The 27,845-nt window shown below is 41.3% G+C and overlaps 2 protein-coding genes across 4 annotated transcripts in view; one reads left to right on the top strand and one right to left on the bottom strand.

The window, feature by feature from the left end:
- TBC1D30 (TBC1 domain family member 30) overlaps positions 1-1,438 on the bottom strand; it is a 52,833-nt gene extending 51,395 nt beyond the window's left edge. For both annotated transcript variants that reach the window (XM_053943790.1, XM_053943789.1), the window contains exon 1: positions 1,035-1,438. In XM_053943790.1, the coding sequence (XP_053799765.1) occupies positions 1,035-1,290 (256 nt within the window). In that variant the 5' untranslated portion in view covers positions 1,291-1,438. The remainder of the gene's footprint in view (positions 1-1,034) is intronic.
- An 879-nt stretch (positions 1,439-2,317) lies between these two features.
- GNS (glucosamine (N-acetyl)-6-sulfatase) lies at positions 2,318-27,834 on the top strand. 2 transcript variants are annotated; one of them, XR_008430842.1, is made up of 15 exons: positions 2,318-2,503; positions 2,989-3,048; positions 3,703-3,909; positions 5,056-5,121; positions 5,536-5,634; positions 7,900-8,067; positions 11,485-11,567; positions 12,924-13,042; positions 13,655-13,758; positions 14,104-14,205; positions 15,410-15,517; positions 16,183-16,293; positions 18,150-18,310; positions 19,146-19,282; positions 27,760-27,834. XR_008430842.1 is itself a non-coding variant. In XM_053942225.1 (14 exons), exons 1-14 carry the CDS (start codon positions 2,351-2,353, stop codon positions 19,219-19,221), a joined length of 1,617 nt encoding a protein of 538 aa, XP_053798200.1. In that variant the 5' UTR covers positions 2,318-2,350; the 3' UTR covers positions 19,222-22,700. The 2 variants fall into 2 exon arrangements, 1 of the variants encoding a protein (XP_053798200.1); XM_053942225.1 differs by lacking the exon at positions 27,760-27,834 and having other exon boundaries at positions 19,146-22,700.
- Positions 27,835-27,845: the final 11 nt, after the last annotated feature.

Raw genomic sequence — 27,845 nt, forward strand, 5'->3', positions numbered from 1 at the left:
GTGCCACTTAGCTGTGCCTGTAAAAAAACAGTAACTTGGCAGCAAAACTAATGAGTTGAAACACCACAAAATGTATTTCTGAAAAAGAAAATTTCCTTTTGAGTCACAGGTTGCCAAAGGACACACAGAAGAACTTGAGCTACATCCTAGTAACATCAGAAGGCGTATCATCTCATTAAGAAGCCGAACACGGAAGCAGATAGCTGTTTGTACAGCTCTGAAAAACAGGCATATTTAGTCACCTCTTTGGTTTTTTTCCTCATCAAAAGCAAAAGTGATTGAACATCAGGAGACAAGAGGCCTTTGTTCTCTTTTCCTGTTCATTGGATCAACTTGGAGTTGCATGTCTTAGTCTTTTACAAACATGCACTGTTGAGGCTACCTAACTTTCATAAAAATTCTTTGAAAATTTCATTTAGATTCTGATTGACTCCAGCATTTACATTTTTCATTATACTCCTTTTTTTTTTTTTTTTTTTCCCCTTCGGAAGACATGCCTACCTCCAAGTAGGCTTTACAGTTGTCCAGTTTAGTTTATGTCCAGTAGAACTAAAAGGCTCTAAGAAAACTCTTACGATACTATATATGTAGCATCTCTTCTAGATTCAGAAAATAAGGACTGAGTGAAAAAGAAAGAAAAAGAAAGAAAGAAGAACTGGACATTTATTCATTACTGTAAGTGAGGAAAAGCACCCAACTCGCAGAAATACAAAAGCTTAGGCAGTCTGTCACAGAAACTAGTAGCAGACGACCCTAATTCGGCTCCTAGGGCACCTGAAACAAAAGAGGGGCGAACAGCACAGGAGAGCCCCTAGTCTAAAGGAGCTCTCAGCTAACAGCATGTGGGAAGCTCCTGGGAGCCACGGCCACGCAGAAAGCCTGGAAATGGACATATATACACACATAGACACGTGCGCGCAGGCACGGAGGGCATCTTCGGGCAGGGCTCCCTTGCAAGCACAGAGAAAAAGCGAAGCGGCAGAGGCAGCTCCCGGCCCCGGCGGGGCGGCCGCAGGGGCAGGCGCGGGCTGTACCTTTCAGCCGCAGGTACTTGACCTGGCTCGGCCGCTGCTGCAGCTCCCGGAGGGCGGGGGAGCGGGCGCTGCCCGAGGAGGCGGCCGCCTCGACGGCGCTGTACAGCTCTGTGAGCAGCCCGCTCACCAGCGACGAGGTGCGGCTGGACCGGCCGCTGCCGGGACCCGCCTCGTCCTCCTCCTCCTCCTCCTCCTCGGCCAGGCTGTCGGCGCTGCTGCCCGCCCTGCCGCCCGCGCCGGCCTCCGCCGCGTCCATCTTCCGCGCCGCCGCCGCCGGGTTCCGGGCTCAGCGCGTCCCACGGTCACAAGCCGGGGTGGGGCGGGCAGGGGAAAGGGAAGCGGGCCGGAGATCCCAGGCAGGAGCGCCGCGCCTGGCTCCGCTCCCTCCCCGCGCACCGTGGTAGAGGCCGGGGCGGGGGAGCTGCACCTGCCTCGGGCCACGGAGGGTGGGGATCTCGCTCCGCCTCGGGGCGGTGTCACCGGGCGCGGTACCCGCGCACCGTGCGGCTGCCACGGAGGTCATCACCGTCCTGCCGGCCGTCCCGCTCCTGCTTCCCCGCTGGAGGGGCGAACCGGTTTTGCCAGCAATTCAGTACCTGTGCTGTGGCCGGTCCCCGTGACACCGCCTGCAACCCGGAGCGGATGGCGGGGTGCGCACGGCCGCCAGAGCCGGGAGCGCCTGGGCTCTGGCTGCCGCACCGATGGCGGTGCAGGGAGGCACGGCCATAGGCGTAACAGCCGCGACTAATTCGGGTCAGGAATGGACAGAATCACAGAATGGGTAAGGTTGAGTGCTCCAACCTCCCTGCTCAGGCAGGGTCATCCCAGAGCACATTGCACAGGTGTGCGTCCAGCCAGTTCTTGAATATTTGCTGTGAGGGAGACTCCACAAGCTGTCTGGGCAACCTGCTCCAGTGCACAGTCACCAGCATAGTAAAGAAGTTCTTCCTCATGTTCAGGTGGAACTTCCTGTGCGTCAGTCTCTGCCCATTGCCTCTTGCCCTATTGCTTGGCTGAGATGACCATTCTTCTACCCAGAGGGGCTGGCTGCATCCTTTCAGCACGCCTCCCGTGGAAGTTCATCCACCCCTCGGCTGCGGAGCGCGGAGGTCACGCCTGGGAAGCGCCTCCGCGCGCAGCCCAGGCGGGGGGCGGGGCCTGGGGCGGGGCCCTGGCTGCCGCCCGGGCCACGTGACTCCGCCCCCCCCCCCCGCGCTCCCGGGTCATATGCCGGGGGCGGGGCGGGCCCGGGCGCTGCTGCTCCGGCTCCGCGGCCGCTCCGCGCCTGTGGCGGCCCCGACCAGCCCGGCCCCGCCATGTCCCCCGCCGCCTCCCCCGCCGCCTTGCTGCGGGCGCTGCCGCTGGCCGCGCTGCTGCTGCTCAGCCCCGTGCGGGCAGTCCGGCAGGCGCGGAGGCCCAACGTGGTGCTTATCCTCACCGACGACCAGGACGTCTGCCTGGGCGGCATGGTAACCCTGCGGCGGGGGGCGCGGGGCTGGCGGCAGCGCGGCGAGGGGGCGGCTCTCCGCCCGCCCGGGTCGCGTACCGGGCTGTCGGCGGGCGAGACCGAGATCGGCGGGCGCGGTGTGGGGCGAGGGTCGCTCCGGGTCGCGCTGGGCCCAGCCCGCAGCCGGGCAGGGGCTCACTGCGGCCTCAGGCCAAGCAGCCCCGCGAAAGGAGCGTCACGGTGGGATGAGCCGCTCTGCGGAGCCGCCGGGACCGGGGCCTCTCTAAAACAGCCGCAGCAGATACCCCTGTAAACTCCCCGCACTTGTGCTCGCTTGTGCAATCGTTGTGGCCGCGCCAGGCCCTAGCGAGAAGGAAAGGGCACTCTTAGTCTCTTGCTGGGGTGGTGCCTAAAAACTGTGGTGTTGGGCCTTTTTCCAGGCAGCCTGGTTCAAGTCCCTGGTATCCTTGCATTTTTGGCTGATACCTTTTGATACTTTCTTTTCAGACCCCCCTAAAGAAGACTAACACTCTTATTGCCCAGATGGGAGTAACCTTCGTAAATGCAGTAAGTGCTTGCATTAATGCTCTCAACCTCTGAGGAGTGAGTATTTATGTATTTTGTGTCTTAGGTCATCTGAGGTCTCAAAAAATGGTATCCGTTTTATGAAACCTGTAGATATGGGTGTTGGGTTTTTAAAATTCAATTGCTACTTACTTGCAGGTCTCAAAATCAATATAACTTAAGGTGATGTTCAAAATCTGTAGTTTCACTTTCTGAAAGCACTTATGCTCACTTCCTTAGTCTGTAAAGTAAAACTGCGTAGTCTGTCTATTAAAAGAAGCTGCTCAAAACTTTCATCAGATTCATGCACGATGAAAATCACTCTTTTCATATTCTAGTGTACCTCCATGGGGAAATAATGGAGTGAGTCAATAATCAAACAGAATTTTAGTGGGTTCTTGCCTCGTCTAAAAACCATGTCCAGTCTGGTAGTGAGAAGTTGAAGGGCATGTGCTGCAGAGACCTGAAAATGGTTTCATGTGCAGTTTTTTGCTAGTGAAAATACTTCAAATACAATTCTGAGTGTCTAGAAAGAAGCAGATTTTACTGTTGGTGAATATATTAATCAACCTATTAGCTGATACTTGAAAACTAGAAATTTTGACATAAAATTGTTTTACTATCCCTGTCTTAAATCTCCTCATTCTGTTTTTCCAGTATGTCCCCAGTGCTCTTTGCTGTCCCAGTCGAGCTAGCATTTTAACAGGAAAATATCCACATAATCATCATGTCGTCAATAACACTCTGGAAGGGAACTGTAGCAGCAAGTTATGGCAGAAGATTCAAGAACCATACACCTTCCCAGCACTGCTCAAAGCTATGTGTGGTTATCAAACATTCTTTGCTGGAAAGTATTTAAATGAGGTATTTGATGTTTGTTTGTTGTGTGGTTTTTTTTTTTTTTTTTTTTTTTTTTTTTTTTTTTTTTTTTTTTTTTGTGTTTTGTTTTAAGAGTTAAGTGTCCACTGAGGCAAATTCATCAGGAGAACAGATATTTTCAGAGCTCTTTTAGGGCAGTTACCCAACACTTTATTATTGAGTCACTTGTATATGTGTGCTTTAGGTTTTTTGTCTTTTTAACTAGGTTATAGTTTCTAGTAATTCACAGTAAGATAAAGAATTCAGCACTGAAAGCTGTAAGGCTGTGTGTTCCTCTTGAGTGATGGAATTGGATTAGGAGCTATATGAGCTACATAACAACATGGTTTTTTTGCATCTCATGCTGGAAAACATTGGTATAATAAAACAATGGAACATGACTCTTCATAGCCAGGCACAAATTTGTGTCTGCTGATGTTCCTGAGGCAGCAAGGGGAAGGGAAACTTAGCTGGCTTCCTCTGAGCATCTCTTGACTCAGCAGAGTCTCTCATGCCTGCAGTTAGGCGAGCCACGTAGACTGGAGAGGGCTGCCCTGAGAAAACCCGTTGTGTTGCTCTAAGGCACCCTCTGTTTTGAGTTTGGCACTGACTCGGCAGCTACTTTTCCTATTTTGCTGTCTTAAAGGCTTGTTGTTGTAGATTATTTGGCACCGAGGTGGCAAGAGGCTAGCATTACTTGAAGTTCCTACCCCTGTTGGGGGAGGATGAAGGAAGCTGTTGGTCTGTGTGGCATTCTCTTTAGTATCTTGTGAACTGTTATCACAAGTCCTGCAAGTGTCTTGTCACGTGGATGTTTTGATCACCACTCGTTATTTGAGATGTACACTATGTTCTCCAGGATTTCTGCATATTTTCATGTGCAGAATCAAGCAGGGAATAATATTTAAATTTTACTGTGATTGCTAAGCTTTTAGTTACTGTCTAGTTATTGAACCTTGCTTTCTGTAACAGGCCCTACATAAAAACATGTGCTTTTATATGCATATATATGTGGTTTTCCCCATTCTGAAATTGAATTTGGCTTAACATGGTTTCTGAGTAGTGTTGAATAAAGCACATGAATATGAAACGTAATATCTAGCTTTGATTCATCATAATTGAAACTGTGAGTCATGATCTCTCTTTTTTCAGTATGGAGCAGAGGATGCAGGGGGAGTAGGTCATGTCCCTCCTGGATGGAGTTTTTGGTATGCTTTGGTATGTGACTTATCTTTTTCTTTTTTTTTTAACAACTTAATTTTGTTTGCTTTATAATCCAATTCATGTTCTAACTTTACTGGTCATGAAAGACCAGGAAAAAAACATCTAATGATTTAATGCAAATTTTGCTCCACTTTTTCCTTAATTGTACATCAGATCTGTGGCTTTTACAGGGGGTACTCCTACTGAGTGCCTGGAGGAAAAACAAGCAATTTGTAAAGCCAAAGTGAGATAGCACTAAAACCAGTTTTGTTGTTGGAGACCACTTTTGAGAATTTTTGCAGTATCCTTATGGCAAATGATCATAATCTATTTGACAAATGCTTGGAGGCAATTAATTTGGATTATTTCAAGTAATCAATGTACATGTTTGCTTTGCATAAGTATCTATGTCACTTTTCTTTTTCACAGGAGAAAAATTCAAAGTACTACAACTATACTCTCTCAGTAAATGGCAAAGCACGAAGACATGGTGAGAACTACAGTGTAGATTATCTCACAGATGTACTGGTAAGAAATTTTGCAATGTGTGGCACAGAAACTGCTTATAACCAGAGCATGCCTCGTGCTGGTGAATTGGGAAAGGCTGAGATAATTTGTTAGGCTGTATTAGTTGAGAAATGGACAGTTGTACTGTTGTGAGGGTGGGTGGGCATTTATCAGCAAAGTAAGACACTGAGTATATTTAGAAATGACAGATTTATGTTTGAGCTGTGAAGAGGAAAGGGATTCCAGCTGGCCATTTGCTAACCAGTAGCCTCACTAAGGAGTTAATACTGACTGCTGTGCTGCAGGAGGAGAACAGGTAGGCAGAAATTTAAATTACTTTATGCAAGGATATGTTTCATTATGATATGCAACTTCTGCAACAGATTAACAGGGCCAGAATTTCAGTTGGAAGCATGTAAAAATAAACTTCACACCAGGTTTTGTTTCTTAGGCATTATGATGTGTTAGTATCTTGTAGTTTCCAGCTCCATCAGTCTGATAACTTGTAAGTATTAAAGCCTAATCAATTCTTCATAGTGTATGAGGGCAATGTGTAGCTGATCAGGGGAGGTTTTAGCCTCTTTATCTACATAAAATAAAGAGAGGTAACAAAGATACTAGATCCTTTAAGGAAGGATGGAAGAATTACTTTAGCTCTCTTAAGGCCCTGTTGGCATGTTTCAGGGGCTGTGGGTGAGGGAAGTGTTCCCCAGCTGCCAAGCTGGAGTCATAATTTGTTGTGCTGTTACAGTGTATAGGTTAGCACTCACAAAAACTCTTCTCTAGAAATGTCTCCTTGTTCAGTCTTGTGGTGTTTCATTGAGACCCTGAGGAGTTTAATTCCACTGGGTGCTCGAATACAGACAGCTGCTCACTAGCAACAGCACTGGTTGATGTTTCTTAGGGTACTGAACAGCTGTCTGATTAAATTTAGATTTACATCGTCTAAAGCTAGATTGGAATTGATAAGCCAGAAGTGAGACTATCCTATTACTGGCATTGTACTGGGTTTTTTTGATCCTTCAGCAGCTCGTAAGCATTTTGTCCAACAGGTCATTGTTGCATAAACTGCTTATTTGTGGTATGTTACCTATTGATACAGTAGTGTATCACGATTTTCAGTGTGTTGCCTTCTGCTTTCTTCCTGTAGTTACTAAACATCTATCCAGCATTTCAGGGACAGTGTTTAATTCATTTGCTGGGCAGTGCACAGGAATAAATTGCTTATGCAAGGTTCTTCTGTTGCGTGATGTGATCGTCAAGCTTTCTTGTCTAAGGCCACCTGGGTACTTGAGTCTGGTATTAAGCATCCAAACACCTGAATCTTTTTACTGCACTTCTCACATGTTGCAGTTTAAGCTCATAATGAAATCAAAGTTGGCTACTGCTATGAGTTTCTGAATGGTTCTTATCCTTTCTTGACTCTGCTGACGTATAACTGAAGTTGAGCCCTACTTGCTTAGATGCTAAATTTAGAAGGAAGGAAGGGGAATTCCTGGTGTGTTGGTTTTTTTGTAGAGAAAGAAAAGGATTTCCAAAATGAGGTATAGTAATCAGGCAGGAAAAAATGTTGCAAAATTTGAATACTGAAGAACTCATCTACAAGAAATATTTTTGAAGCTTTAATTTTAAAAGCTGGCCTAGAGGAAGTGAAAATGGAACTCGCAATTTCTTCTAGCTTGCTACTTGAAATTGTGTATAGACTGAAATAAAAATGAAAGTGCAGTGGTGTGAGTGAGTTTTGGCACTGTTCTTCACCAGACCTTCTGTCTTCACCCAATCTTGCAGCTTGCTGTAGAATGAACATAGGCTATAAACAGTGGGGCTGATTTTTTTTTTTTTCAGAACTATTGCTATTTCTGAAGAAAGCTGAAGCTCTTAAACTGGGGTCTATCAGATGGGATCTTAAAGTCTCAGACTTGGACTATGTTGAAGAAAGCTCTGATTTTACTTGATTAAACCAGAGTATAGGTGGACTTTGTTGTACTTGGAATAGGCACAAACTTCTGATGAGCTTTCCAGGTCTAATTAATGCAAGGGTCTGAAGTAGAAAGTCGTTTGAAGATGTGAGAAAAATTATTTGTTTGACATGAGCCACTTGGGGTTATTTTTATTATGAGTGGCTCTTCTAGACATTTGTAGATGAGCAAGCAGTAAGTTTTTGAAATTGTTTAAATGTTTACAGTATTATGATCTCTAAGTTATGAATGTCTAGTTTGGATTTGTCAAATAGTTGCTGTTTTCCTTTGAGGCATGACTTTTCTTCTCCAACAACACTGTTCACAGGCCAACATGTCATTGGACTTCTTGGAGTACAAATCTAATTTTGAACCCTTCTTTATGATGATCGCAACCCCAGCACCGCACTCCCCTTGGACACCTGCTCCACAGTATACAAAGAGCTTTCAGAATGTCAGTGCACCAAGAAACAGCAATTTTAATATTCATGGCAAGGTAAGCTAACTAGCAAGAACCTGTGTAGGTTATTCTAGTTTGTGAGAGCAGAAGGCAGTGGCCCTGACTTGCATGTTAGATTAGAATAGGTGAGTACTATGGCTACTGTTTGTTCAGTCATGTTAAATCGGTGTGTGTCAGGGTCAGATAAGTTTGTTGTGACTTTGAGATATTTGCACGCTAATGTCTTGTTAAGAAAAACAACATAGTGGCAAGAGTGATATGGTAGTACAGTGGAATTACTATTGATAAAGACAAAAAGTGAATTCTGTGTCCCATTTTTGGACTCGTCTGAAGCTCTTAAAAATGTCTTGTGATTGCTCTCGGTATGTTCAGGGGAGCACATAGGTAATAGGTGCTACTCAAAGACTTAGGTGAAGAATGGCAAAAGCCCTGTCTTCCTTCACACATCTGCTTGTGGATGGGGGCAGTCCATTCCATGAGCTCATGGCAAAGCTTCCCCAAGGTGAAAGCAAGTCAGATTAATCAGAGGACTCTGGAATCATGAACCATAGGGCCCAGGGTTAGTAAGTGCTTTGAAAACTTGTTTGCTAAAATAACCTAATATTACAAATTGACATCCTTGTGACAGGGCAGTACCTTCCACTGCCAGCAAATATGGTAAGATATGGTTCAGACTAATCTGCTGCAGTTTACTCTGCCAGTATGTAAACTTCACAAGCAGTTAATTTGGTGAAAACTTACAGAAGTTTTGTATTTTTGATTCAAGTAATTTAAAACACAGAACCCATTGCTGTTCAGTGTTCATTTATTTCACTTCAAGATTTGCTTCAAATCTTAAGACTGAGATAATGTTGCCTAAATGCCTATCAGGAGCCCAGTCATACCTCAGGTCACTGTGACTCCTGTAGTACAGAATGAGACTTGGTTTTAGCTGAGGACTGTAGCTTGCAAAATAACCATGTGCTCATCAGTATGATAGAAAAACATGAATGAAAGGACAGAAAAGGGCTACAGGCAGTAACAAATACTTTAGCCCAATCTTTTTAAGTTTCAAACTAGAGAGTGGGAATCAGACTGAGGTTTTTTCTTCCATAAAGGGATTCCAGATTTTGTCTTAAGACTCCATTACTGTAATAGAGTGCTTTTAAAATAGTGATTTAGAAGTAACTTGATCAGTGAAGTCAGCAGCTAGCAAAATATACACTGTGGAGTTCCCTTATGTGGTGTAAAAGCTCTGCATATGTCTGTATAACACAGAACAAAATGTTGGACTTAATGTTTGGCAGTTAGTATCTGTGGATTCAGCAGTTTTACTAGAGGAACAGACTAGCATTACCTTCCTTCCTAGACAGAGAATGTGCATTTCTGCAGCTGGCAGTGTTGTGGCCTTGAAGCTTAAGTCTTCTTGGAACTTCAGTGTTTTCTAGAGCTTCACTGTTCTCTAGGGCAAGCATGATTCCTACAGTAGCAGTAAACATGTAAATAGGCTAAGACCCTCACTGAATGTTGTAACGCTTGCTTGACAGTCTTGGATTGTACAGTCTTGACTCCTAAATAAATGTTGCCTCACTCATTATGTTGGATGTAGCCAAGGGCTACTAAGAGGAACCATTTAGGCAGAATCTCAGCATGGAAAATAGGAATTAAGGTCACTGGTCAGAGTCTGAGTTTAACTTCTGCTTTGGATCCTCAGCTAGAAATTATATGGAATTATCAGCAGCTTGGATTCCCAAGCAGCATTATTAATATAATGAATTTTATCTAAGCTGTTCTAAAAGAGAAGTTGATTAAGATACGTGTTGGGTATCTCCCTTGCATGCCTTGTTTTTCCTGCAAAATCAAAGCTCAGCTGTGTTCTGATTCTTGCAATACATGGTATATTGTCTGGATCTCCTAAAATTTCTCCAAGAATGGAGCTTAGGGAGGTAGCAGGATTGGTGGACTGCTTTGTATATAAGTGCTGAAAGAGACATGACAGGGAAGCACACTCCGAGTGTGAAGTTTATTGAACTCTGCAAAGGTGTTTGAGCACTGTGTGAAGTTTTTGAAACTTCAGAGACATGTAAGAATGAAATACTCAAAGAGGAGGATTCTGCTCTATGTTGCCTGAGTTACCCAGTGTGGTTGTGCCTTACAAAGCTCCTCTCCTAAGCACAGCCCTTGTGAAAGGTAGCTGGTGCACTGGTGATGTTGCCAGCTCCTTTGTTCTCTGAAGAACTTCTGAGCTGAAGATAGGATTTGTGCTGTATTTCCTCTCTCAGCTGTGTCTCTCCAGAGAATTGTTTTATAACTACTATAAAAGAAACAGCTGAATACAACAGAATTAAAGTAAACTGGACATGTATTAAGTCACCATGCAAAAAATCTTTCCTTCTGTAGTCAAGAGCAGAAAACAGGGAAACTGAGTAATTGCAGGAGATGAGTCACTTTGTTGTGAGTCCATAAAGCCTGAGCCCTTCAGTCATTTGCTTGTGACAGGAGGGAAATTGCCTAACAAGAGGCTCTACACAGAGGAGTGACCACCTAAACACAGGCTTAAGCTGAGGGTGATGAGTGGGTCATCTCTGACCTACTAAATGAAAAAGTGTAAAGCTGCCCTGACATGACTGTATTCTTTGTTCTGATCCCCACTAATACTAACTTTCAGGTTGTTCACAACAGTCCTTCCCATGTGTTTGTACAGCAGGTGACCCAGCTCAGACTGGTCCTTCAGTGTGGGAGTATCACTTTTTTTATGAATTACATCATCTCCCTTACTTTGGGGGTATAGATGAGGAAAGAAAGAAAGGGGCTGTTTCTGAAAGTTTGGAATACATCTAGAAGAATCCATGATGCTGCAGCTAAAGAAATGCTCTTGTCTTGGAGTCAAAATCTAAATAAAAAAAATAATGTTCTGTTCCATTCAGTAGTCACCAACCCTGATTTCTTAGACTGCCAAGAATCTGATAGTGGCACTGTTACAGGTATTTGAACTCACTTGTTTATAACTTAAGTAATTCTAATTGCTTTGGGTGCAGGAGCTTTTGCCCACCTTGCTACCTGTTGAGATGCTCACCAATATTAGTCCCAAAAATACCTCATTTCTGACAGCCAAGTCCAGTGTTACAATGATGCTCAATCCTTCACATTTTTTTTCCTCAGAACTGTCTTACACTATCACGCTTTTACGTCTGCGAGAGCCTTCCCTAGATCCTTTCACAATTTTCTTCCCTGAACTGCTTTGAAAAGATCCATATCTGCTTTCTTCTCATCAAGGGCTGAGCATAATGGAGCTCTAATGTATCTTACTCTTAAGACTCAGATTTTACATGAACCAACAGGGAAAACAGAAGTCAGGTCTGTTTCATAGCATTGCCTGACTTTTTCACAGGAATTGTTTTTGTAATTGCTCTAAGAAAGGCTTAAAGCCTGATAGTTCTTTCATACTCTAATCTTTGTTGTTTTTTTCTTTAGAACAAGCACTGGTTAATTCGACAAGCAAAGACTCCAATGAGCAACTCTTCAATACAGTTTCTTGATGATGCTTACAGAAAGCGGTAAGAATTTTTTTGTTGCTTAAGGTTTCCTTAAGAATTTGTAAGGTGTGGATTTTTAAAAAAAGTTGTAGTAAGTCTGACAACTGATATCAGATTACCTCTAATAACAGTCAATATCAAATTACCTCTAATTACCTCAAATTACCTCTAATATCTAATTACCTCTGGCAGTTGTCTCAGAAGACCTCCTGACTTTGTTTACATTTTGCAAATAAACTTTGGCTTCAGAAATACTATATTCACAAATGCTGTCATTATTTGTCACAAAAAAAGACCAATTGCACTTGGTCTCTCTATTGCTTTTCTTTCCAAGCGCCACAGGGTTTTATTTAAAAAATGGCCTTATCTTCTACTTGATTTAATTTCTTACATGGTGTACATCAAATGTAGTTGATCTGTCTGCCAGCTAATCTGATTTATTAATCTTGTTTCTCAGTCTGTACATGGGAATGCTTGACTGGCCAGGGGAGGTGCTATATTCCTTTTTACAAAGGGGATGTGGGGAATAATGTGCAGACATGACTTGTTCCCTTTTTTAATAGAGAGCAAGGCTATTTGTTTACACCACAGGTGTTTTCTTAAAAAGTTTTGAAACAAACATTACCTAAAGCGTTGATCTTCATTTTGAGCAGTTACCAGGCATTGTCTTGCCACTTTGGAGATGGAAACCCAAGATTTTTAAGACTTTTACTTTATAAAACATGAAGGTAAAAATTATGCAACAAAATTTTAAGCCAAGAGACAGCAGAATCTAAGAATTGAATAGCTGTAGTTAATTCAGCATGATACTAGTCTGTAGAGGGTAGTGGAAGCAATCACTTTTCTCAACAGCAAACCCCATGACAAAGAAAAGAACTTGTAGCTGTCAAAGGCTTTAGATACACTGAAATAATGGACCCTAACATTACATGAGTAATGCAAAACAGCTGGTACAGTTTTCAAGCAGAAAGGATCCTATAAAGACAAGTAAATTCATGGTTGTTTTGCATTTTAATATTAAACTATGTATAAAGAACTAATAATAAGTGACCTTGCAGGAGATAACTTTCTGTCACTGTGACACTTCAAGGTTGGTTTTCACTGTGTCCAGATAAGAAGTAATCAGCATTTTGATGTCTTTCACAGACACTATAGAAATCAACAAGAACTGAGGACAAACAGACTATTTCAATCTTTAATTGCAGCCTTTAAAAAAGTGTAGTAGTTTATGAAGTTTGTTTTCAGAATTTGTAAGCAAAGTAATTCATTTACAGTGCATATACTGCTGACTGGAAGCAAAGTATACATGCCCTACTTGCAGTCAGTGTTATTCCAAATTTTTAACACTCAAATGTGAAGTACTTTTTTTCTGTGTAGGTGGCAAACTCTGCTGTCGGTAGATGACCTGATAGAGAAACTCGTGAAGAAATTGGAAGTGAATGGAGAGTTAGACAACACGTACATCTTTTACACATCAGACAATGGCTTCCACACTGGTAAAATTTTCACTGCTTAGTGCTTATGTGTAGACGATCCAGGAGTTGCATAACCTTTCACTCTCATGACCACTCCAGAAAATGGCAACAGCAGCTGTGGAAAACTATAGATGTGAGAAGTACTGATTTGATTTGTGAAACAATCTGGAGTTGCAGTGTAGGGTGTTTGGGATTTTGTTGTTGTTTTTTTTGTTTGGTTGTGGTTTTCAGCATTAATTTCTACCAGTGTATCCTGGTATGCATAAAATTAGGACAGAAATAAAGGAAGGGTCTCTGTGTTCTGTAGGAAGAGTTGTATAAGAGGGTTATCAAGGAAAAATCTGTCTGTATCATGTTGTACAACTAAAAGTGCAGTATCTAAGCTGTTAAGCTTTGTAAGATATGCCTTATACTTTGAAGTTTTCTCTTCTGTCCTCCAATTTGTTAATATAGTTCAGGTTAACAACCTCTCTTCTTTAAAAATGGGCTGGTGGCAATTATGTGCCTTTAGCAGAGGGGATGGAACTAGATGATCTTTGTAAGGTCCCTTCCAACCCAAACCACTCTATGGTAACACAAGGCTGATAATGTAAACAAGAAGCCATTTAACTTTTTCCATCTTCTCTTGTTTAGGCCAGTTTTCTTTGCCAATAGACAAACGGCAGCTCTATGAGTTTGATATCAAAGTTCCATTGCTAGTTCGAGGACCAGGGATAAAACCAAATCAGACAAACAAGGTGAGAAAGAAGTGAAATCCCAGTACAGATTTATTTTTAATGTTGTTACACAGTTACCCCTTCAGCTGCTAACTTGTTGCCCTGCATTTATATGTATCCATTAAATGAAATACAGAGTGGTAGAAAATGCAAAGATCACCTTTTAAGAAAGCAGTCTGTTCCTGCTTAAATCAAAAGGCCACAAAAGCAAATTACTCACTTTCCAAATTCCCTACCATTGCTTTTCAATGTTTCAGGGCCCATTAGCCCACAAAAATGAAATTAGGTAGTGTTTAGATGCACCTACAAATATGAGTATTTAAAATAGGTTCTGAACTTCTAAGTTAAGTTCTTCTCGTCCTGCAGATGCTTGTTGCAAATATTGATTTGGGTCCCACTATTCTGGATATTGCGGGATATGACTTGAATAAGACCCAGATGGATGGGATGTCACTGTTGCCACTGTTGGTAAGTAGGGACAGGGATAGTAACCAATTGATTCTTGCAGGGGTAATTCTTCAAAGTCAGTGTTACTTCCTTTGATAGATTAGGTTGATTTATAACCCAGATTCTTCAGTTGATGTTGTTTTCAAATGGGATGCTCATAGCTGAGTGAAAAAGTAGGTATGTTTAAATGCAGATGTATTTTTATAAGCACTACAATTTTGTGTTCATGTTTTAATAGAAAGTTGTGTCATCCTTTGGATAATTCTTACATTTGTAATAATTCCTGTTTTGAAGCCTGTATTTTGTTTCCACCTTGCATTCTCCTTCCCCTTTTCCTTAGCATTTCTCAGCATAGGAATAGGAGAAAAGCAGACTGTCCTTATTAAATCTTTGGTTTGACTCAATTTTCTGTAGAACTGGTGTTTCCTGCCAAACTCTTGAAGAGTGCATGTGGTTTTATAAAGTAAACTTGACCTTTCTAATAGGTGAGCAGAAGCCTATTTAAATAAAGCTGCTTGCAGGTGATCTGTTTAGTTTTAATTAAATTTAGTCTATAAATTGAAGGCAGCTTACTTGGAAAGTAAGCTTGGAAAGATCATCCAGACTTAAAATGGTGCTTTGCTCTTTAAACCTTGTATCCAAACCTTAAGCTGTTCTTTAGACAGAAGCAAGTAAAAGGCACCTGTTCTAAACTCTGGTGGAATCAAATTTGAAACTCATTGTTTTGCTGCATATGCTTGTGGTGGTGCTGTATATTAACTGTAAACTTTCATCTTCCTCTGTCTTTTAAAATTCAGCTACAAATAGACCAGCTTAAAATCTAGTTGTTTCTTAAAGCTGTTTCTTTTTTTGTTTGGTTGGTTTTTTGCCAAGGGTACCTTTTTCCATCTGTTGTGGTAATGTGATACAAATCAAAGGGAAACAGCCTTGTTGCAGGGATCTTGTCTGTAAGATAGTAGTACTTGGCTATGTGGCTCCTTCTTGGTAGTACTGCATGACCTTTATAAATTGAAGATAGTATTTTAAACCCTCACAGGAAGGTGTACTAATATTTTTGGAGTTTAATCCTTGTCTTCCAGTTACACAAGACCTTCTAACCTAAAGCTAATTATTTAAGACTGATACTGCCTAGCAAGCAGTGGACAGTGTTAGTGTTATTCCAAGCACGGAGATTTTTTTCTATTTCACAGTACAGTAGGTACTAAGTTATGTTAACCTCTTGTAGAGAGGAGACAAAAATGTCACGTGGAGATCAGACTTCTTGGTGGAGTACCAAGGAGAAGGATACAATGGCAGTGATCCTACCTGTCCTGGCCTAGGACCTGGAGTCACAGTAAGTAAGACAAGATCTGTTAATATTAGGAAATAGCTGCTGAATTAAACCTGTTTGCTATGTGGGCTAACCTGGTTCTGTATATAAGCTCCCAGTGTGTTGGTAAGTAGGAGCCAGCTCTGTAGCTCCTGTGCAGCTTTTGAAAATTGGAAAGAGATGTCCAGCCTTGTGGAACTGACATGTCCATATGACCAAAGAGATCACAAAAACCCTTTCAGTGGGAATCTGTGGAGCCTCAGGGCTGGAGACTGATGCAGGAAGGTGTGGGCTTAAGTCAAGTGTGTGGCAGTGACATAATGTTCTTCATAAACTTTCAGTAACCTTATTGCACAATTCTTGTCTGTGATTATTATTTAACTCACTAGTAACTCTCTAAATTGAAGGAGGTTTGCTTTACTAAAGTAAAGCATCCCATTGGTGCTGTCTTCAGTAGTGTGTTGTGCTGTTCTCTTCCGTGTACATACATTTCTTCCCAGACAAAATGCACTTAATCAAGGTGATTTTAATAACAACACCAAGTTTTTGCTTAAAATCCCCAGTGGAAATTTGCATGTGTTAAATTAAGACCTGGATGTTTGTCTGATAGCTGCATTTAGCAGGAGCTGGTGCAGACCCTAGGAAAAGTTCTTCTGCCCTGAAGTTTTTGTTTGCTGCTTACTTCACAGCACTGCTTCCCAGACTGTGTCTGTGAAGATTCCTATAACAACACATATGCTTGTGTAAGGACACTGTCAGCTTCCTGGGATCTGCAGTACTGTGAATTTGATGACCGGGAGGTAAGTCTGACTGACTAGCAGATGTCAACTGTGCACAACCTGTGTTTGTCTGTGCTCTTATCAGCTCTCAAGGTTTCCATGAAGTTCTCTGAAAAGCAGACTGGCATTGCTTGCAGGGTAAACAGTGAAGTACTTATCACCTATTGAGAATGTTTGACCAAAACTGTAGCAGGGTTCTGGAAAGAATGGAAAAAAAGGGTGTGGGAGGGGAGTGAGGCCTAAACTATGCTTATTACCTTCTGGTGTCACCTGACAGCCTCATAGGGAGCTGTGCTGGACTGGTTTCAGTTCTCTCTCTTAGCCTAGTTCCATGTAGCAGTCTCCTTTGAACAACAAGTATTTTCTGATACCGTAAACACAGCAGAGGTGCAGTGTTCAGTTCTTGGGAAGACCTGAAATTCCAGGTTAATAATTTCTCATCTGTTATTTGCTTGTCTGGCAAAAATAGCAGTGAAGTTACAACTGTGAGAGTGGTCTCTGACCTTATCTTGTGTAGTTTGGGTATAAGGGACATAATGTGCTCCCTTCAGAGGCTGCTCAGGTCTCACTACGGGAGCACGTGCTTGTATGTACAAAAGGTGGTGTGTCACAGGGCTGATCTTTAGTTGTGCTTGTTTACACATAGCTGCTCCAACAAGGACCAGCTGTGTGCAGTTTGAGGCAGTTGAGTCACAGATCTAAAAAATGGTGCTGTCAGCAGCTGTGCAGGCACTGCATGAGCAGCAGGTATGCCCAGTAACGTGCACCACATACCATGTTGTATGGTAGTCTACAATGAGCAACTTAAGCCAGGGGAGGAAATTCCACAAGATATTTTTGCATTTAGATAGTGTGAAAAGCTGCACAGGAAACCAAAATATCAATGAGCAGACCCTGGACTTTGGTTTTTCCCCTTTCTGATAAATTATGATCAAGTTAAACAAGTCTTGTCGATTTCTTTGTAAAAATAGACTCCAAAGTTGACTCAATAATACTCTTCATGTTGCTTTGAGATTTTTCTACTAAGAAGGTATGGCTGTGGCATTTTTGGGTCACTCTGCACACCTGAGCTAGGTGGAATACAACCAGCAGTATGGGAAAGGTGCAACAATGGCTTCTGTAACCTTGCAGTGAACCTTGTAAGAAAAAGGTCAAAGTCTGTCCAGATATGTCTTTATCAAAGTTAGACACAACTCAGCCAGTTTTTATCAGGATCATCTGCACTCAGGCCTCCTACTCTAGCACAGGCAAAACCACAGCTAAATTCTTGAGATACTATTGACCAATATTTGTCCCACAGAAGTGTCTACAGATTTAATGTACCAAAAAACAAATCTGCCCTAAAATCCTCCAGAGAAAACTCAAAGTACATGCACACAGAATAAGCTTTTTCTGTTTGAGGCTATAGCGTATTTGTATTCAGCTATTTTTGTACATGAAGAAGTTAAGACACCTCTCTGGGTCTGATAGCTCTAAGTATCTAATGAGTATAGAATGTTGATGTGATGGTCATGAAATTACATTATTTTGAGATCCATTAGTGAAAAGACTGCCAGCTTAGGCAAGGCCTCTTACTGTAGTCTTACAGTCACAAGACAAGTGTTGGAAAATAATCTGCTGTGGCAGGTGAATACTTCAGGTGGAAATAAAACTTTTCCAACAAAACTGTGCTACTGCAAAACTTTGCTTTGCTTGCACACTGTCCTGTCTTTGACCACGTAGCTGCATGACTGAACACAGCCTCATGTGGGGGGCTGCTGCAGCGGAGTTTAAACTAACATCTGAGACTATGTGCTGCCATAAAGCATTCTTCTCAAATAATATAACTGTTAATTAGCATGCAGGACTTAATACAGGGCAGGAACTTTCTTCTACAGGTGTTTGTGGAAGTGTATAACTTGACTGCAGATCCACACCAGATCAATAACATTGCTAAAACAATTGATCAAGAAATTCTAGAGAAGATGAACTATCGACTAATGATGTTGCAGTCCTGCTCAGGAGCAACGTGCCGTACACCAGGTGTCTTCGATCCAGGGTAAACACTGATCCACTTCATTACTGTAACACTTTTAAATATAACTATGTATTTTTAAATTTGCCTTCTATAGAGGGTATTTATGATGGAATATAGTATTGTCATTCATACTGTTTTTTTAATAGAGATGCTTTCTTGATGCTTCTATTTTTTTAATGATTCATCTATATTTTAATTTACCATGTATAATTTTGATGATATGAATACTAGTACTTTAATGTTGTCAGACATTGTTGACTTAGTACAACTGTACACTTCAGCTGTTCTGAGTAGTCAAGAGACTGACCTCGGGCTTGCCTGCAAACCAGGAAAAGTTCTGCTGGTTTCTATAGGCAGGTATTTTCCAAGTACTAGCTCTGATTGTTCCCGGAGGTGCTGTTCACAAGAATGTTTCCTGCAGGACCTGAGCTGCCTGTATTAGCTGTTGGAAGTAAATAGCACTTTGTGCCTCAACTCAGTCACTGATCATTTACAACAAAGCTTTTTTAAGCGGTATTTAAAATGTCCTTACTGTGTCCTTAAAGTGCTACTTAAGTTTGTCATCTAACAGCAAAGCTTTTCTGTTAGAATGTAGCTCATGAATGCTTGATTGTTATACACGCCCTTATGCTGCCTGTACATTGTAAACTAGGGTTTATTTCTTTGTAGACTCAGCTTTTTGGTGGCATTTTGTTACAGTTTATCTGTTGTAACAGAAATTGTCACTGCTGTGTACTGCTGAGGAAGCAGCTTCTCACATAGCCTTGTACCAGAGCTCTTCTAGCACAAAGCTCTCTCTAGAAGTGCTGGTCACTGCAAGCCAAGCAGCTCACACTGACTCTGTTCCTCTCTCCAGGTACAGGTTTGACCCACGGCTCATGTTCAGCAATCACGGTCTACGGGCTCGGAGGTTTTCTGCACAGTTCTTGTAAGGCCCTTAAGAGCCTCTTGCAATGGGCTCCTACCAGCCAGTTTCTCCAGTGACTGCAGCAGGTCTGTCTCTGTTAACTTTCGCTGATTACAGCTGGAAGACTTTTAACGGGCTTTTCAAACCCTGTTTGGAAGGAACCCCCTTGTCTTTAGCTGGTTGCCTTGTGCAATATATATATTTTACAGCTGAACTCTAACTGTAAATTGTTAGACACAGCTAATCTGTCTTGCTCAGATCATTGATTACCACCTTTGTCTTTCCAGTACCTTTTCATATCACAGGCACAGAGGTGAACCTATGTCTATGAATCTGAACAGTTTATTTTGTTCTAAAGAATAAATAATGTGTATTTGAGTCAGGTTAGATAGGCAGGTGCTATTGCACAGTAATGCTCACCCATATTCAGTGTCACAGACCTTCCTAAAATCTATGCTTAATTATAGGTTTCCTGTATTGAGCTCCAGGCTGTTAAGGACAATAGCAAACTAGCCCAAATGAGAGTAGGAGGGCATTAGTCAGAAGTGCAGGATCTGACTAGCAAGTGTCTTGTGCAGAATTGAAATCCATCTACTAAATAGTCTCTTTCAATGAGACCACTTTGAGATGAGACCAATGAGTTTTGTAGGACAGCTTCGGTAGCCTGCAAACAAGAATGTAATTTCAGCCTCCTGATTTTAAGTGCTGGGCTGGGTTACTGTGTACTACTGAAAAACCTCTTAGGGTTTTAGACTGACTTCCTAGTGAGTTAAGAGACTGTTGAGACTAACAAGTATTCAATTAAGTGTGCCTGTGCTTTGAGCTAACTCTTAAGTCTGTTTTTAATACACAAACAGATATAAATAAATAAAATCCAACTAGGGCACCACAGTAGAAGTGATCTGTTTCTAACCTCCAAATGTCTGGAATTGTCTAACTTCTTCTGTTGATTAGATTCTTGAAGGTAAATTATTTTGAAAGCAACTAGGTAAAAATAAATCATAGAATCATTGCTGTCTAGACATTAGGCTAAGAGCTAGTTTAGGCAGTTTAAATGCTTCATAGAGTGTTGCTTTTTGGTTGAGACCTAACTACTTGGAACCTGCAAAAAGTGGCCTTCAGACCAAAGGGTCTGCATGTCAGAAGTCACTTGGTTCCCCTCCAAAAAGGTGATGTCTTTTCAGCCTTCTGATTAGACTTATCTGAAATGCAGCCATCATGTGCACCCAAACTTGAGTATCTTTCTAAATCTTGAAAAACACACAAACTTGCATTACCATGTGACTTCTGTGTAGATTCACTGGCAAAACACCATCTGGAAACATTGAATTATAGATCTTCTGCAAGACAAGTTGTGTTGCTTATGGGCAAATCAACTCTGTTTTCAGGCATGATAATCATTCCCCTGTCAAACAAACTGTAGCAAAACTATTTAGTGTTCAGCTATTTCACATCTCTTACCCCAGTAGAGAGCATGGTTATTTTAACTAATCATTAAGTACACAACAAATTATGACTCAAAACTGCATACCCTAGTGTGCAGATCCACCAACTGAATACAAGCAATGCTGTAACAAAATAAGTTGAACTTTCTTGGCTTTTAATTCTGAGGCACAGAAGTCCTTAATGTAGCTTAGAGTTGCAAACTTCTGTGGTGGTCTACAGGTTGGATTTTTATAGAACTTTTGTTTCAAACCTCTCAGAAGTGACCAAATATTTGGAAGAAATAAAAAAGCTTGAAAGGTAATGTTTCAGCTGAGGCATCTGTATAAATGCAGAGGGTTTTGGATATTCAGACTCCTTACATGCTTTCAAAAACTCAGGATTTCTTTTTCCTCAATTACAGCTGTAGCTTTATCCTGCTTTTTGTTTCTCAAGCTTTTAGTATTGGCCATCAGTATCCTTTATACTCTGTTTTGTCTCTAGAAACCAAACCAAAGTTGTTCATGCTCTCAAGGCTTTTCTTACACACTGAGCTCATGCAGGTAGTGTTTTGCTTGGAGAATTCTAGCAATTCAGACTTGTTCTTTATTTAAACTTCATTTTGGTAGCTGTGTGGAGGCTAGTGTGAAATACATTGACTGCTGCAAACCGTCATCAGTCCTATCAAATCTGGGTTGTACATCCAGTTTCTGCTTAAGTTTCAGTGCAAGTAATGTGTATTCTGTTGCTCCTTATTAGAAAAAAACTTTGTTATGGGTACAGAAATATAACTCTAATACTGTCTTGTCTTAAAGAGATTTAAAGCCCCAACAAGGACACTTTCTTTTGAATGATTTTTTGCCAAATTAGTAATATGAAAGTTAACAATTGATGCAGATTGTTCAGTATGAGTGGCCAGATGTTTTACCCAAATTAATACTCTTGCTGTGTGCACATACCTGTAAAGCATTTAATTCCAAGGCTCAGTAATTTAACACACTCACTGTCAGAGAACCACACTATACCTGAAATCTGACATAGGTAGTAACTGTTGTATTAAATTGAAATTCAGAATTAAGCAGTCCTTACTTAGTGGTTTAGGAGAATATTTGATTCATTCCCACTTTTGATAAAGACTTAAAAATTGTTAAGCATGTAGTTAAAGGAAGAATAGGAACCAAGAGCTGCCTGCCTTCCATTGCCTTTAGAGCAGTTTATCACTTGTGTCTGTTGCCATAAAGCAGTTAATTCTGAGTATTTTTACAGCCTCAAATGGACAGTGTTAATTCTTATCCTTGATAATTAAAAAAAACCACTATGAAGGATCTTTGACTCTTATCCAGATCTAATTCCCAACTAAGTTATTTTAAAACTAAATGGTCTTTCTGGATATTCCCTTTCATGTGTCAACCATGGCTGCATCTTTACGTGGTTATGGAAGGCATTCATGTTAAATGTACAGAGTTTTAAATAAAGGGCCTTACTGGTACAGAGTTGAGTTTAAATAAAATGTGATCATGTTTTTTACTTTTTAAAAAAATCATTATTCTTAAAAGCAGAGCTGTGATTTTTTTTTTTTTTTAATTATCTGATCTGGTAAAGTAGATACTATACAGGGAGAAATACAATTAATAACTTTGTTGTGTTACCCTAAAGCAAACCAACATTCATTATCATCACTTCAGCATAAGTGAATACAGCCAGTACCTGCTTACCCAGCATGGGCCCAGAAAACTGGGCTTCTTCATTTTGGGGAATGAAGGTGTAGCAGGGACATGTACATGGAAACACACCATGGAAACACAAAGCAGGTATAATACCTTTTCAATCAAGTTAAATTTGAGACTGATTCATCAAGCTGAATGCAGTATGTGAACATAATGAAACAGCTGTCATTTACTGTGATTCAATTAAAATGAATTTTCTTTGTATGTCTCTCTGTATGTGAGCATACTTTGCTGTAGCATGTTGTGAGTATATTTCTGCTGTTTTGAACATCTGTTTAGAAAGTGCCCTTCCAGAGGACCCTGTTCACTGCTGCACTTTTGAAGAAAGAAAAAATAAACTGCCTGTCAAACTTCCTATCTTTGTTACTGAGCTTGAGTTAAACCTTCCTGTCCACAGGAATAAGCTGTGTGTAATGGCTGAATTCCTATTTTATGAGCCTTTAAAACCCTCTGCTATACTGCCCTCCTACCTAACAAGGGCTACTTCATATGGCTGCAGGGAATCTTAGTAGTGTCTGGCAGGGCACCACCTGACTGCTTTGCACCAGTAAACCCTGAGGTGAGGGAACAAAGTGAAATGTAGCCTGTACTTGCTTGCATTTCCTTGGAAACTGGTGTAGTTGAATAGATGGAAAACAGAAAGCACAATGGAGAAAACTGCTGTTCATAATTAAGTGTAATATGTTCTGCCCCAGGAAAGAGGAAGAATAAAATCCCACGTGAGGCTTTTTCCAAAATGGGAACTGTGACCAACAATAAGATACATGCTACTTCTTCACCTCAATCCCTGTTACAGAGCTGAATTTCTTGGATGATTCTGTTTAAAAGTACTACATACATTTACTGAACTATAGAAGGGGGTGACTTGGTACACCTTTAACCTATTTAAGTCTGAAGCTTTCACAAGCTGTTAAAACATGTATTTCTGCATTTTAGTTGCATTTCTACTCAACCATGTGGTATCAGTTTCCTCTCTCCTTCAGCAAGGAGGTAGCAGCATTCCATTAAGTAGACAAAAATATTTAATGGCTGCCTGCACAGTGCTTGCTTTCTTTTGATGTTCCAGCTTATGAGAACTATAAAGTTTACTGTAGCACCACAAGAAAGGGCAGCTCTGTATTATTACTTAGACATTCCCATCACTGACAGCCCAAGTGGCACTATCATCAGGGTCATGGAAGCTTGCCACATCTCTTTGTCATAAATTTCTAAGAACAAGCCACGTTTGTGAAGAAAATTTCTGTTACAAGGCTAAAGGAATCACCTGTTCTAGAAAAATAAATACACAGCCTTAATATTTCATTCAAGGGATGGAGCAGAGGAATTCCATGATTAGAAAGAAAGGGCAGTGCTAATCTATTGCTTTCCAGATGCTGCTCTAGTCAGATTCAGCTGACAGTATTTTGGTAATATCCACTGGACTGTATTTAGAGCTGTGGTCCAGTAATTGCTCACAAATCTCAGAGTGATCTGCTTTCTCAAGGTGTTGAAGTTGTTTGAACTTATTCCAGCTGCCAAAATCCACCCATTTTCTAAAAACAGGAATAAGAGGGACTTGATAGAACTCAACTGAATCACCCACTTCCTCATTTTTCCTGTGCAAGTTCTAGGGACAAGCCAGCTGCATGACTCTTGCTTGGCAAAAATGACTTTGTAGTTTCCTATGGATTGGCAGCAAAGGCATCAAGGATGAGACTAAAGATTCATGGGGATATTCTCATGCTGTTGTTGAAAATCAGTGAAAGCATCAGCAGAGCTCACGCGATCTACCTTTGTCCTGAGGCTTCTGCCATGCTATCAGCTAACTAAAATGGGCAGTAGATGAAAGGAAAACATTACAACTACTGATCCAAACCCTTCTCCTACAATGTGAAAATCCTAAGCAAAAAAAAAAAAGAAGTGTGTTGTGGTTTTGTTTAGCTGTGATGTTTTGAAATAATACCCAAAAACATGTAAGTCTTACACTACAGGGCTATTTTTTACCAGATACCTGCTTAGTGGATTTTCTCCTCTGCTTTTGAAGTGTTCAAATTAACAAGGCAAAAACCTCACAAAAGTTTTTCAAGTCTTTTGAAATTGTATAGTAACTTCAAAAGCTTCTCTGCAGAGTATTAAAGAAAAAACACCAGCAGCAATTAAGCCCCACCTTTAGAAAACAGAGTCCTCCTGCTTTTGGGCTGCTCCAGGCTCTGAAGCAGCACTACGCACATGACCAATTCTAGAACAAAACTTGTAGTGTCTGTTAACTTCCTGGAAACCGTCTTCTGATACATCTTTTATTTACATAGATTGAACTAAGGTAGATACTGTGTTCTTTCCATGTGACCTGCATTTTCATTCAGCCTAGTTTACATTTAAAAATGAGTGCTGTCACTTGGTAACAGGTATTAAAAGATACTCTGTACAAGTTTTGCTGCCCTTCTGCGCCAGTATTACTAAAAACCCACAAGTTCTGACTGTGAGTGCTCATTCAACAAACCAGAGCAGATAAAAAATACCGAAGTGTCTAACATCTGCTCACTCACATCTATGGAAAAATCTTAGGAGCAAAGGGGGCAGATTCTGAAAGTATCATCTGACAAGTGTAGATTAAAAGAACTGTCTAGGATTACTGGCATATAGAAAGCACCTGTTCATCTGAAGGGAGAGCCTCAGAGCCAGTGTTCTAATACAGCTTTGCCTGGGGAAAAAACCAAGAGGCTAAACTTCGCTGTCATAAAATATACTGGCATTTTAATTCCTCCTAAGACATGCTGGAAACAGCTGAAATTTCTGATCACATTCCAGATTCTGTATTTAAAGAGAGAAATCTTAGACTTATAATGCTATTTTCTCTCATGCTATATGCGAGGCCACAATGCTATATTTATTTTTACAGAGTCAGTGAAGGGAGCTTTGCATTCTACTTCTCTCATTGGTATTTGTGGTAAAGTGAAGGCAAAACAGAACTACCTTATCTGTAATATCCTGTCTTATTCATATGAAAAATACATGCAAGAAAGTCAGCACCAAGTTAGTACTTTATACAGCCTCATAAAAAGTTAGACTTCGCAATTTCAGGAATAATCCTTGGATTTAAAAAAACCTTCAAAATTCCAGCTGTGAACACTGCCCTTTCCAAAAGTGGAGGGAGAGGTAGAGAACAGAAAGTGCAATAAAAAGACAATTTTAAAAAAACACCTTTGAGGAAAGCAGGAAGGAAACAGCTTGAGAAGCCCTTTGCTAGTACTGGGTGCCTCAGAGCAGGGTGTTGGGCTGGGTCCCTTTCAGGCCTACACTGCTGCAACTGAAAACACTTCTAATTTCAGCTTGCACAAGGACAAACAACACCACTCTGGAATTACCTCTCGCCTTGCTAGCACATAATGCAAGAAGGTGCTTTTCAGACAAACATGTCTTGGCCTTTGCAGTATTTCCTTGAAAAATACCACAAAACAAGTGCCAGCAACCAGGCTCAGTGTCTGAAGTGCTTGGCTCAAACTGCTCTGAACTGAGTGTTGCCTACTTCTCCATATTGGCTACTGCAGCAATCTTTTTTACCTATTCACACATCAAGAGGAAAATAATTCCTCCAGAACAGGTAAGTTCTTGGTTCACAGCACTAAACCTGTGTCTAAACAGTAGATCACAGTGTGTCTCCTCTTACCTGGTTTGAATTTTCAGTATAGTCTCTGCTTGACTGAGCAGATGCATAACTTTACCCATTTGGAAGTCATCCACTTGCCTTCATCATCAAAGGTAAGAGACTCTGAACCTTTCAGAGTCCTATAAAGATCATCTGCAGCTTTTTTATTCACTTGATCCAACTAAGGCAAGAGATGAAGTCTCAAAATGGCACCAAATTAATTATAAAGTAGGTGTAAGAAACAAGACAACACTGGACTAGAAAGTTAACTGAAGTAATAGGACTTTATTCCAGACATACTAGTAACAAAGTATTAACTTTTAAAAAAACCAAAAAAAACCAAAACACCAATTTGGTAAAACTGGTACTTTAGAGTAAATTAAGGAGTCTGTGGAGCTTTCAGGCCCAAGCTAAAAGTATATAGACTTTTTGAGTTTTTATTTTCTGAAACAAATACTAACAAAAAATTGCCATAATCCTAGACAGTTTTATTCCTTATCATTAGTCTGAGGTATACTAACAAATCTTCCTCTGGGAATGTATGAATACTGCACTAGTCAGCATTGTTTTGCTCAAAACTCACTTATTAAAAAAGTGTTTCTATTTTGCAGTTTTATAGGAGAAACTATTTCTCCTGCATATGAACTTAAATAGTGTAATTTATATGCTCCTGCAAGATGAAAAGTATAGAAAAAGTTTTGAAAGCAGAGTTATTTCCCAACAAACATAAGCATGCCATTGAACATTAAAATGAAGGAGGAAAACGTACCTGGAATGGTTCTAGATCAATGGGAGACGGTAAAAAGTGAATGCTGACAAAATTCGCAAGGACTGCACTGGAAATCCCCATGCTGGGAACCTGGGAAGGAAAGAAAACTACTCTATACTCATGCTCATGCAGGAGGCGGGGAGGAAGGGAATGGAGTCTGGTGGGGTTTGTTGCAAATGTTTAAAAATTTCAGCGCTAAAAATTCAGCCTGCAGGAAGACAAAGCAGACTACAATCTGCCGATCCCTGCCATGGAGAGCAGTGGCCCAACTGCTTCCACAGATGGTGCTGCTGTCCTGCTCTGCTTCGGCACTGAACTCATTAGTCTTCAGATGGATGATTCTGCCCCTGATCCAGCCAAAACACATGAGATTTCTTCTGCTGAGTTGGATTTCTGGTAGTAGATAACTCTGCCACATGCAGAGCCCAATGACTTGTGTGGTCAGCAGCTTTGCTGACTCCAGAATCTTTGAGGCTTTAATCCATCCCACCCTGGCTGAGTGCTGAAGTACTTGCCATTTGCAAGCCTTACCAAGTGCACACGCAGTCGTAATGGGATTATTGCACACACCAAACCACGAGGTCTCACATAAACCAGCCTTCAAGGCACTGGCTGAGCCACTGCCATCTCCTCTGCTGCGGAGCCACGGTGCCTAGGGAAGTGCCACAGAGACCAAAGCAAACAGCTCAGCAGCTGCCTTCTACCAGTTCAACCAGGGAGGAATAAACCACTTCTATGAAACACAGAGTGACTGGAAAATTAAACATGGATGTTACTGGAGAAAACCTCTAAAAAGCCATTAAAGATAAAAAGGAGTGAAAAGCATCTCCTGGAGAGAGAGGGCCAGGGTATCACCTCCAGCCTTGGTGTATTGGCCTCATTTCTACAGGGTGTTTTTTAACAGAAAGGAAACCACTCACCCATGGGCCTGTCCCACCCAGCAGCTCTGCGCTCCCCCTAGGGAGGGGTCAGCTCCATGAGCTCCACAACTCTCAGCTCCACTCTCTCTGTCTCTCCCAGGCAAACCTTAATTTAGGCTAAAGGCCAGCTGTGTGAATCCTGCCCACAGGACTCGTTGCCACTTTACACAGAAATCCACTTCTGTG

The sequence above is a fragment of the Vidua chalybeata genome, chromosome 5 (genome assembly GCF_026979565.1).
Source record: "Vidua chalybeata isolate OUT-0048 chromosome 5, bVidCha1 merged haplotype, whole genome shotgun sequence".
In the NCBI taxonomy this organism is placed as follows: domain Eukaryota; kingdom Metazoa; phylum Chordata; class Aves; order Passeriformes; family Viduidae; genus Vidua; species Vidua chalybeata.

Coding starts and splice junctions, on each gene's coding strand:
- GNS (XM_053942225.1), top strand. CDS start 2,351: ATGTCCCCCGCCGCCTCCCCCGCCGCCTTGCTGCGGGCGCTGCCGCTG. Junction 8,068..11,484: donor ATTTTAATATTCATGGCAAG/GTAAGCTAACTA, acceptor TTTTTTCTTTAG/AACAAGCACTGGTTAATTCG. Junction 14,206..15,409: donor TGTCACTGTTGCCACTGTTG/GTAAGTAGGGAC, acceptor AACCTCTTGTAG/AGAGGAGACAAAAATGTCAC.